The sequence below is a fragment of the Anoplopoma fimbria genome, chromosome 5, assembly GCF_027596085.1.
Source record: "Anoplopoma fimbria isolate UVic2021 breed Golden Eagle Sablefish chromosome 5, Afim_UVic_2022, whole genome shotgun sequence".
Lineage (NCBI taxonomy): Eukaryota > Metazoa > Chordata > Actinopteri > Perciformes > Anoplopomatidae > Anoplopoma > Anoplopoma fimbria.
The window spans coordinates 10020635-10032647 of record NC_072453.1 but is presented as its reverse complement, the minus strand read 5'-3'; the positions used below and the strand labels follow the sequence as shown (position 1 = coordinate 10032647).

The following is a 12013-nucleotide window of genomic DNA, read 5'->3' as shown; positions in this document are numbered from 1 at the left end:
ATAACCTGCTCCAGAGTAATTGTTCAACTTGTATAAAATCAACTCCTGCATATAAATAAATAATTAAATATAGAATATCTTCTGTTTGTCCACTAGGTGGCCTGTATGCAGTTCATCAACATTGTGGTCCACTCGGTGGAGAACATGAACTTCAGAGTCCACCTCCAGTATGAGTTCACTCAGCACGGGCTGGACGACTACCTCGAGGCAAGTTTGACCTTTGACCCTTTTAGTCCCTTTAAACAAAAACCTTAAAATGAGGACGATTTTATTCATCATGCAGTTAAGACTCTTTTTTTTTTAACATGTTATTATTATTTGGAAACACAGAGGTTAAAGTACACGGAGAGCGACAGGCTGCTGGTTCAGATTCAGGCCTATCTGGACAACCTGTTTGATGTGGGAGCTCTGCTGGAGGACGCAGAGACCAAGAACACTCTGCTGGAGCACATGGAGGAGCTGCAGGAGCACAACACACAGGTAGATACTCTGCACACACATACATGTTCAGAGTGTGTATGTATGAAGGAAATGACAATGCATGGATTTTTGTGTCACAGCTGGGCTCCAGGCTTCAGGAGAACGAGAGGGAAGCGATGGAGAAAGCGTCGGAAATGGAGAAGAAGCTCATTCAGACCACAAAAGAGGTGGAGCTCCTGAAGGTAGAGTTCAGCATCCTCTTTATATTTTATGGGTTTCATTTTGATATCTTCAGTCAGCGGAATATTGATCAATAAAACAGATGAACAGGAAGTGACCATATTCGGTCTGAGGAGGAGTGACGTAGAGACGCCGTATACGTCTTTGGTGTCGACCTGTCAATCATTGTAGCCCCGCCCTAAAGCATACCCTGCTTTATGGTCTATTTGACTCTAAATGGAGCATAATTTACTAAATGAACATCATGCTGTATTGAAGAAGACTTGAAACTAGAGATTGAGACCATAAACTCATGTTTACAATGTTTACTGAGGGAATAAATCAAGAGAGAAGTAGAGTCATTTTCTCATAGACTTCTATACAACCAGAGGAGTCGCCTCCTGATGGACACTAGAGAGAATAAGACACTTCAGCATTGGGTTCACTTTTTAGAACCAGAGGTTTCCGCCTGATCCAGAGCTGCAACAATAAAACTCAAGTTATAATAAACTGTAATTTTCTTATTACCAGTCTTATTATACGACACGATACATCAGACATAAGGAGAACATATAACGCGGGTGTTATAGTTAGCAGTGATAGATATTGTTATTAATAAATAGAACTGTTTCCTGTTTGTGTCCGTCTTGTCTTGTGTATCGTAGGAGGGTCTACGTGAATCCAGCTCCCAGGTGACTCTCCTGCAGCAGAGAGAACGAGACAGAGAGCTAGAGCGTGAGAGGGAGAGAGAGAGGGAGAGAGAGAGGGATCGATCCACCGAGGCCCTGAAGGAGCTGGAGGTCAAAGTTCAGGCTCTGGTGGAGCAGGGGCTGGTACGAATGAAGCGCTCCTCCTCCGGACACCTGGATGTCGAGGTGGTCCCCGTCGTCCAGCACGTGACGCAGGAAGGTCAGAGTCGATTTCGTTAAACCTCTAGACTGAAATTATGGTTATTAATAAGAAACATCAAACTCTGATAACATGAGAGCTGTTCTCTCATAGGAGGAACGTTTTAACTCTTTTTTTTAACTCACTTTAAGAATTTTTGTAAAGATGAGACGTGAAGCAGTCTCTTTAAAATCCATGAAAAAATAATTATTATTTCAGTGCTTGAGAAGCTTTATTTTAAGTTTAGAGAGAGACAGTTTTGAAGCACGGTTAAAAGCTGAATTTTAAATATCAATAAAAATATTCTTAGGCTCTGATTTTGCAGCCTTGCAACTTCAGAAAAAGAAAAAAAAATGTAATGATTTGCTGGCCAGATTCAACAATAAATCGAAATATTTTGTGGGTCTTATTCTGGCCCCTGGGCCGTTAGTTTAGAACTCCTGATCTACAATTGATCTGCTCTCCTAACGTTTCATAGCACTGAATATGTAAAAATGTTCTTTTCATGAAAGCTGACAATTCAACATATATGAAGAACAAAGTTTATCAAAAATCTTTCAGGACTTTGTCTCTGTTTTTCTCATAATCAGCACTAAATTACGTCGTACTTTCCAGGGAACTTTTCAAGGAAATAATTAGGAAGTTATTTCGAGTTAACTATTATCTTGAGGTGTAATGACTCCACTTTATAAATGTACAGATATAAGAGGTGAATAAAACGGTCTCGTTGTTCCTCGACAGCTAAAGATGAAGCAGATTCAGGTAAAAACCAGGAGGCCCCTCCCCCCTCCTCGGACCCTCAGCCTTCTCCCTCTGAAGATCCTCTGCAGTCGGCGGTGATGCAAGCTCCTCCTCCACCACCACCTCCTCCACCTCCTGGCTCAACTCCTCCTCCTCCTCCTCCTCCTCCTCCTCCTCCGCCTCCTCCACCTCCAGGCTCAACTGGAACTCCTCCTCCTGCTCCTCCTCCACCACCAGTTGCTCCACCACCCCTGCTGCCTCCTGGAGATGGTACGACCCATCTATCAGGATTTGTGACTGATGGAGGCTCAGGTGAGTCCACAATCAGAGAAGAGGGGTTCCACAGAAGATCGAGAATGTATAATTTTATTTTATCTGAAACTGTCACATTATTAATGTTTTTAAAAAATATTGTTTTGTCCTTTTTTTTATGTATTTATTTTCTAAAAATTGAAAGTTTTACAGCAGACGTTTAATGTTGAGATCTTTCAATACGGTATTTAATTAATATACTTTTTAGATGGCCTAAGTGATAAAAGTATATCAATTGAAAAAAGCAACCAATCTAATGCAGATGTATTTATAGAGCACACTTATAAACATCAAAGTGCTGCACAATTAAATACAGTACCAGTCAAAAGTTTGGACACACCTTCTCATTCAACTACTTTGAAGAATCTAAAATATAAAACATATTCTGGTTTGTTGAGCATTTGTTTGTTTACCACATAATTCCATATGTGTTCCTTCATAGTTTGGATGTCTTCAATATTAATCTACAATGTAGAAAAAAATAAAAAAATAAAGAAAAACCATTGAATGAGAAGGTGTGTCCAAACGTTTGACTGGTACTGTATGTCAAAGAAATAAAAACAACACAGTAAAACAACGTAATAATAAAATAAAACCACCAAAAAAATTAAAGCAGTGATCAGAGAAAAGTGAGGAAAATAAACATCATTTTTTGTAGAATATATGAGATTGAATATTTTTTTTATTGTCTCCTCTAGGTTGTAAAAAGAAGAAGACCATTCAAACCAAATACCGCATGCCGTTGTTGAACTGGCAGGCGCTCAAATCCAACCAGGTGGCAGGAACCGTCTTCAACGAGCTGGACGACGAGAACGTCTTAGAGGTCAGACGTCTTCATGATTCCACTGTCTGTCTGTCTGTGTCCCACTTTCCTCTACATACTGTTTCCTCTATACTAAACTGTATATCCATTTTGTTTCTCACAGTAAATTTATTTATATATTCCATATTTTGTTTTTTTTGATTACCCCAAAGACTACTGAACATCTACAAAATTCTCCCCTCTACGATGGTCGATGAGGGCCATTGTAGGTAAAAAAAGAGAATACATTAAAAAGCCAGGGAGGGGCTAAATATTCAGAGAAAAAAAACAATTTCCGAGATTAAAGTGGCGAGAATACAAGAAAAACCCAATTTGCAAATGAACGATAAAAGGACTCTAATCAGTGAGTCGTTTTCATCTGAATCAGACGAATTTACAGCATCTCCTCTTCAAAGTCTGGATGCTGATTATAACAAAGTGATTCTGGGCCAAAATCAAAAGTATTTATTTTTTGATAAATCTCATCCAACCCTACAAAGTGATTAATGTGTGTTTCCTAGTATTTTCTTGCAAATGTATAACTTTTATCTGAGAGAATATTCAAGTTTTTTTCTGTAAATATTACCCCCCCTCTCTCTCCGGCTCCAAAATGATTTTTTTCTTATCTGCAATGCACCCCTCGTTTGTAGCTGAAAACAAAGGCTCTGGTCCACCAGGTGTGAACGTTACACCTGTGCTCTTCCTTCTTTAACAAACCAACTATGTCTAATGTGAAATATTTCTATTATTCCCAAAAGAATTAACTACATCCATCACTTTTAATCCCATCTCTTCATATGTCTTTGTCTTTCCTCGCCTTCATCTCATTTAGGAGCTCAACATGGCGACTTTTGAGGAGCAGTTCAAGACCAAGGCACAGTCGGCCCCTGTAGAACTGGGGACCATCAAGATTAAACTGGCCCACAAGACTCCCAGTAAAGTGTCTCTGATGGAGCCCAACAGGGCCAAGAACCTCGCCATCACCCTCCGCAAGGAAGGAGTGGCTGCATCCGATATCTGCTGTGCGATTGAGACGTACGTACCCAGATCATGTGACCTTTAACCAGTGTCGTACTGGTTTTATTACCCCACACCAATGAGTGACGTCTCTGCCGATCCCACAGGTACAACCAGAGGGCTCTGAGCCTGGACTTCCTGGAGCTGCTGGAGCGCTTCATCCCAACGGAGTACGAGACCAAGCTCATCCACGGCTACGAGTGTGACGGCAGGCCCCTGGACGAGCTCAGCGAGGAGGACCGCTTCATGGTGCGCTTCAGCAAGATCCCGCGGCTCCCCCAGCGCATCAGCACCCTCACCTTCATGGGAAACTTCCCCGAGAGCGTCCAGCTGATTCAGCCGGTGGGTTCACCAGAGGTCGTATTTCAGAGTCAGCTCCATAAGAAATGTGTCCCTCCACCAGGAAATAGTCCCGCGAGAAAAGATTGTTTTCAAGGGAAATTATTACGTATTTTACTTTTTATTGAGAACATAAGTTTCAGACATTAAAGGACCAATTGCTTATTTATTTATTCTTTATTTGGATCCTCATAAGTTCCACAAAGTGTTCCTATTCGTCCTCCCAGCAATTTCCAGTATCAATAAAACAAGAAAAAGTAAAAACAAAAAGCCAAGTATAAAGATCTGTAAATAAGTATAACTACATATGAAACGATAAACAATATTGGTCTACAATTGAAACAAAACAAAATTACACGAATACACAGCAAGAAAAATAAAAACAATCAAAAAACACTTAAAAAACAGCTCTAAAAAAAATACTGCAAAAGCTAAAATGTGGATAAATGTGGCTCTGATTTACAAAGACTAAATGTAAATTAAACCCTAATCTGCTAATGTAAAAAAAATGCTTTCTATGTTTATATATATATATATTTGGCTGAGAAACCAATAATAATCTCAACAACTTCATCTCTTTCTGGCAGCAACTGAACGCCATCATCGCCGCCTCGATGTCGATCAAATCCTCCAGCAAGCTGAAGAAAATCCTCGAGGTGAGAGCAGAACAGTTTTTTTATTTTTATTATGTCTTTACTTCTCTGACTGCTCTTTGGTTTGACTCTGATGTCACATTATTCCTAGCGACTTTCTCTGGTTGAATAGTAAGAAAATAATAGAACGCTTTTATTTGTAGTTCTTAATTTAAAGTTAAATATTTAATGTAAGAAGTTTGGTTCTTTTCCAAATGTTCAACAGTGTTTTTGTGTCTTTTATCTTAAGTCAATGTTGTGCTCTTCTATTTGCATGATGCAGACGGTTCTACTTGTTGTTACTTGTCATTTTGGCTTTCTGACTAACACAGTTTCTGTTTTGTGACGTAAAGATCATCTTGGCTTTTGGAAACTACATGAACAGCAGCAAGCGAGGAGCAGCGTACGGCTTCCGTCTGCAGAGTTTAGATCTGGTGAGTAAAAAAAAGTCATAAAACTCACAATATTTCATCAATTTAAATCCAAACATCCTCTGAACAAATCTCAATATATATATATATATATATATATATATATATATATATATATATATATATATATATATATATATATGTATTATCCAAAGCTGTTAGACACCAAATCTACAGACCGAAAGCAGACGCTGCTGCATTTCATCGTCAGCATCATCCAGGAGAAATACCCCGACGTTCAGTCCTTCTTCACAGAGCTGCACTTCCTGGACAAGGCGGCGCTGGGTGAGCTCATCCATCTTTATTTTTTGTATATATTAAATTTATGTTGAGGCTCCAGCAGTAGATTTAAGCGTCATGCAAAGCTCAGCCTCACTCTTTCTTCATGTAGTTCTTTAAGAATCCAAAATACCAAAAAGAAAAATATGGTTTTAATCATAGTGTGTACATTCTTCAATACCATTAGCCGTTATTTTAAGTACAAAACAACATAATATCAAGGTGGTGACGTTATTTATAGAATTTTTGTTAAATGTTTTCATTTTTGATTTGATCATCTGCAGTTTGATGCTTTTACAAGAAAATACAACAGATATATTTCTTTCCTTTAGAGCCAAACCAATCCAAATGATTTATAGAGCACATTTAAAAACAGTTAACCAAAGTGTTGTTAAATCATACTAAGCAAAGACATAAAAACAACACAGTAAAATAAATGAGCAATAACATAAGTCCATAAAAACAACAAACAAAACAAATAAACCATAAAAGCAGAGCAACAAACAATAAAATACAAATATATTTTTTAAACAGGCAGTGTAGGAGCCAGCCTAGTGAGATGAAACATGTGGAAATCCTTCTCATTGTGCCTTAAATATTACAATTATTTCCCATCAAACTGAACAGATCTATAGTTGAAAATGAATTATCACTTGTGCAGATATGAATGTTCTGCGTTAATGAGGAGTTATGACAGTAGAGACATCGCTTTATTCATATTTCCTCCTTTGTGCAGGTTATCAATGCTTTCACCCCGAAACCTCAGTGTGACCCTTACCTCAGATTCAATAACTGACTTAAGAACCTCAACCTCTCGTCTCCCGTAGTTTCTCTGGACAGCATCCTGCAGGATGTGCGAGCTCTGGAGCGAGGCATGGAGGTGACCAGGAGGGAGTTCTCCGTAGAGAAAGACAATCCTGTGCTGCAGAAGTTCCTCAGCAGCAACACCGAGCTGCTCAACTCGCTTATAGCGGACGGAAAAACTGCCCAGGTAACGTTTGATTACCCTAAAATAAACCTTAACCACACATTACTGTATTATATATATATATATTATATATATATATATTATTCATAGTAATGTTATTTGAGCTGAATTGAAGCTGAATACTTTTGTCTTCCAGGATGTTTATGACTCTGCAGTCGAGTACTTTGGAGAGAACTCTAAAACGACGCCGCCCTCCGTGTTCTTCCCTGTTTTTGTCCGGTTCATCAAAGCGTACAAGGTCAGATAACGTTCCTCTTATTGATTCCTGGCATGAATGAAGTCACTAAGCTGCTCCTAATGGAAACAGCCATTACTGTAAACTTACGGCCCAATCAGTGAGCTAAAGTCACGCCAACTCTGCTCCCAGCAGACCACATGACACATGACAATAAAAACATGACAATAAAAACCTGTGCAATACATTACACTGTGCAATAATAGTTAAAATAGTTTTTTCTGTCTGTAAATATAATATTTCAGTTATTGTTGATTTTCTACTGTTTTTTATTGCTTATTTATAATACTTGTTTTTTTTATTTTCATTTTTTATTTTTATCTTGTCTTTCTTTTACTATGTCTCTTGTGTGCACTTTACTCTACGCTGTTGTAAGCCTGCAAATTTCCCCGCTGCGGGACTAATAAAGGATTATCTTATCTTATCTTATCTCTTATCATTTGACCTTCAGATGCAGATAAGTTTATTAAAATACTTTTTTTCTCTGACAGCAAGCTGAGCAGGAGAACGAGCAGAGGAAGAGACAAGTCCAGAACTGTGAAGCTCCATCAACTCCACCTAAACCTGAAGTCACAGGAAGAAAGGTAGCATCTTTTATTTAGTTTCATGTTATCTCTGTGTTATTTAATTAACATAATTAAATAATGTACTTGTACAATTAATGCAAAGTGCAGCAGTTTGGTTCTATTGTGCTCACCAAGTTACTTACTTGAAGACAAATGAGACGATCAGACAGGCTGAAAACAAACATCATCATTTATCATTTATGATCTTAAAGATAAAAACAGAAAGTGAAGGTAACAACAAACAGTGTGGGTGATACAGCCACAGGAGGAAAGTCGTATTCAGACACGTTTGTTTGTTTCAGGTGTGTGTGACGTCCAAACTGCCACAGATGGATCTGATAGCAGAGCTGAAGAGGAGGCAGGTGTCTCCTCTGGTGAGGGAGGGGAAGGACGGAGCCATCGAGGACATCATCACAGGTACAAAAAAACAATGTCTGCTCGGCTTAACTGTCCTCGACTGTCTGATCACTAGTTCACTAGTTCACTAGTTCAACACTGACTTGGATAACCGCTGTTGACATGTTGTTGTTTTTTTGCAACCAATGAACGGAAGTTATAATATTTTGACTGAGGAGGAGTGACGTAGAGACTCCGTATGCGTCTCTGGTAGAGACCTGTCAATCACAGTGTAGCCCCGCCCTAAAGCATACTCTGCTTTATGGTCTATTTGACTCTAAATGGACCATAATTTACTAAATGAACATCATGCTGTATTGAAGAAGACTTGAAACTAGAGATTGAGACCATAAACTCATGTTTACAATGTTTACTGAGGGAATAAATCAAGAGAGAAGTAGAGTCATTTTCTCATAGACTTCTATACAACCAGAGGAGTCGCCCCCTGATGGACATTAGAGAGAATGCAGCTTTAAGACATGAAGCTTTGACTTCACAGAGAATTACTCGTTTTAAATCAAAAATTCTGAACCCTCTGCTTTAATAAAAATGTCCTCCTGCTTACCATTTTAGTAACTTACTTCTTCACTCTTTTCTTTCTTTTGAGGCTAACCTCTCTTTTGTTTGTCCTTGCCCCTCTCTCTCTCTCTCTCGCTCTCTCTCTCCCTCTCCCCCCTGTTGTTTCTCTGGTGTCTCCAGCTCTTAAGTCTGTGCCCTTCACGGCTCGTTCTGCCAAACGCTCCTCTCGTCTCTTCTGCGACTCCGTCTTCAGCGACGAGGTGACTTCTTTAATTCCCTCTCTGCTCTGCGGTTCTGTGTTTCTCTTCCACTCTGCTGAAATATCTGCTGTTTCTCTCTCACTGCACCTTAAACTAATTAAAAAAATTCGTATCATGATAATAATTTGACTTATTTTTGTAATATTATGACATTTTTTCTTATAATGGTTACAATTTCATTCTTAAAATCATCAGCCCTGAATTTCATTTGACAATTTGTACGTTTGAGAAGTAGTCAATACTTTTACCTGAACTAATTTAAGTATATTTTGCCAATTACATACTTTTACTTAAGTAAAATTTCGAATTACTTTTACATATTTTTACAGCAAGCTTCTAATACTTTTATCTAAAGGATCTGAATATTATTATCAAGACTAGAGCTTAATATGACAACATAAATGTTTTTTCCTGAGTGTGTTTTGTTTTTCGTCCTCCTCCTCAGATTTAAGGAATCAGCCATACAGACGGACGGACGGCGGCCGACGCAGCGCCAAGTGGAAACCAGGACAACAGCTCCACGTGTCCTCAGACATCTCGCTCTGAAAAACAACGCAGACCGAACTGAAAGCTTCAGCCATTAAAGCACAAAAAGATCAGGTGTTTGACGACCATCTGATTGTTGTGCATGTTTGAAATGCATGTCAAAGGTCAAACTGCTCCCTCACGCACAAAGACTTTGTTTTACAGCGAGATGTCTCTTTGAATGAAATAAAAAAAACTTGGATGATTGTAGAAAACGTTGTGTGATTTGAATAATCAACTGTTACAGAGGGTGTTTATCAGCTGTACTCGATGCTAACAATACTGGATGTCATCAGAGCTCGTTAAGACAATTAAATGGAAGAAATTCAGCTGATCTGTAACAAGAGGGCGTCATTAATGCTGCTCCGCTAGAAAGTGCATCTTCAAAACGCATTAAAAAGAAAGTTTGATAGACGGACAACTCATAAATCATTTTGATAGTTTTCATAAAAAAATGCTCCAGACATGATTTTTTAATTGGTTTTATTTTAAATAAAAAATCCTTAACTACCACCGTCCATCTTTCTCAAAGATTTAGGCTGAAGATTTGTAATATAATTAAATTATTTTAATACTGAAGTGTAAGAATGAGTAAGTTTGCTTCTGCATTTTCAACAAATAAAGCATTTTGTACTGTTATTGATTTGGTGTCTTTTTACTGTATAGTCTGACATAGTATAATATGACTGTATTATGCTTTTTTTAATGCTATACCATCCCTTTGTTTGACATGCAAATACTTTTTAATACATTTTCTCGACAAACTATATAATGATTTTTTCCTTCATGTTATACAATGATTTTTATTGACTTTTTTTGACATGTTATATTATTATTTTTATGACATTTTTCCACATACTATAATATGACTTTTCATGAACACTGTATGACAAAACAACAAACAACATTTTCTTCATGCAGTCCATCACTTTGTACAGTTAACATCATTAGATATAAGTGCCAGATACATTCCTGTGTAGTAATTCTATAACACCAAGCATTTACAATCCATTTATTAATTATTTGTAATCCTGTTACATTAATCATTATTTAATCATTATTTATACTTATTTATTATTCAACTGATTCTGATTCATGAGATTTATGCCACACTTTACATACTATACACATATGACTGTTTATTATTTTAATGGAACACTACATTATGACTTTTTAATGAAATATCATACCATACCATTTTCACAAGATAGCCATGACTATTTAACTATTTACAATTTCTGTGACTTTTTATGACAATTTTATTGCCATACAATATGATTATATGTTATGATTATTTCAGACATATGAGGAATAAAACAGTTAGTTACAACATGTTAACCATTACTTTTGTAATATTGTTTTTCTCCAAATTACAGATTTTTTCCGCAATTTTTTCTTCAACTTGTACTCATGGGAACTGTAGTTACTCTGAAATCTATATATCTTTATATTGTGTCATATTCAGATTCAGGGTTACACCTCCTTACTTTTATAGTATTGCAACATTTTTCTCACACTATTAAAACTTTAAATTCTACATTTGCAGAACTAATGTGCATATACCTCAAGTTTTTTGTTACCTTCAAAGGATACATTAACTTTTTTAAAGGCTATCACGCCCAAGCTTACAAAGAAAGTTTATTGTTTATTGTTACTGTTTTGTAACTATGAAGTACTCTGAACATACTTTATGTGAGTGTTGTTTCAAGAAGGACACAAATCAACGTGAACTTCCTTTTAGTGTATTTCCCTAAATCAACTATGTATTAAATGCAGTTCAACCGGTTTTCTTGGTTTCACTGCCTCAGTGCCTTGTCTCGTCCATTTCTCCTGTGATTTTCTTGCTTTGCCTCGCTGCTTCTTCAACGCTGGAAATTAACTGTAGTGGATCTGAGGCGCTCTGGGAGTCAATGATAAGTTTCGCCATCACAGAAGTCAGAGTCTTGGCGCTTTGCTCGGCGACACCATGCACGACGGCACTGGAGATCATTTTGTCGCTAATGGTTTTGATCGTTTTCAGCTCGGCCACCAGCGGTTTGATTGTTTCAGAGAAATCTCCACTTTTCTGCATCATCTTCAAGTTCCTTGAAACAGCTTTCTCTTCTTCTGAATCTTTGCTTTCATGAAAATTATCGACAACGCATCCAAGTAGACAAACTGCAAACCTTGTAGCTTGGAAAGCTCCAAAAGCTCCACCAAGTGCACCGCCTGCTGCACCGAGCTTGCTGCCAAAAATAGCACCGACTGCACCACCAGTCACATAGCCGAGGCTGAACGATGCTACGTCGCTGAGTACACCAGGAACTGGACGGCCAGTTGCTTTAGCATCAGCACCAACTGCACTGCAGACAGAGCCGCTGACCACTCCCCCGACTACACCGCCCAACACGCTGCCGACAAGGCCAACAGTTGCACTGACTGCATTAATACCCCCACAAAACCTC

The 12013-nt window shown here is 38.1% G+C and overlaps 1 protein-coding gene across 1 annotated transcript in view; it reads left to right on the top strand.

Annotated features, from left to right (window-relative positions):
- The window catches only part of LOC129091326 (formin-like protein 1), a 28954-nt gene extending 19340 nt beyond the window's left edge, over nt 1–9614 (top strand). The window contains exons 11-26 of the mRNA XM_054598904.1: nt 97–207; nt 331–480; nt 561–662; nt 1305–1548; nt 2269–2580; nt 3279–3403; nt 4215–4417; nt 4507–4741; nt 5326–5394; nt 5724–5804; nt 5957–6086; nt 6908–7071; nt 7205–7306; nt 7795–7887; nt 8172–8286; nt 9490–9614. Of these exons, the coding sequence (XP_054454879.1) occupies nt 97–207; nt 331–480; nt 561–662; nt 1305–1548; nt 2269–2580; nt 3279–3403; nt 4215–4417; nt 4507–4741; nt 5326–5394; nt 5724–5804; nt 5957–6086; nt 6908–7071; nt 7205–7306; nt 7795–7887; nt 8172–8286; nt 9490–9590 (2337 nt within the window). The 3' untranslated portion in view covers nt 9591–9614. The remainder of the gene's footprint in view (nt 1–96; nt 208–330; nt 481–560; nt 663–1304; nt 1549–2268; nt 2581–3278; nt 3404–4214; nt 4418–4506; nt 4742–5325; nt 5395–5723; nt 5805–5956; nt 6087–6907; nt 7072–7204; nt 7307–7794; nt 7888–8171; nt 8287–9489) is intronic.
- Nucleotides 9615–12013: the final 2399 nt, after the last annotated feature.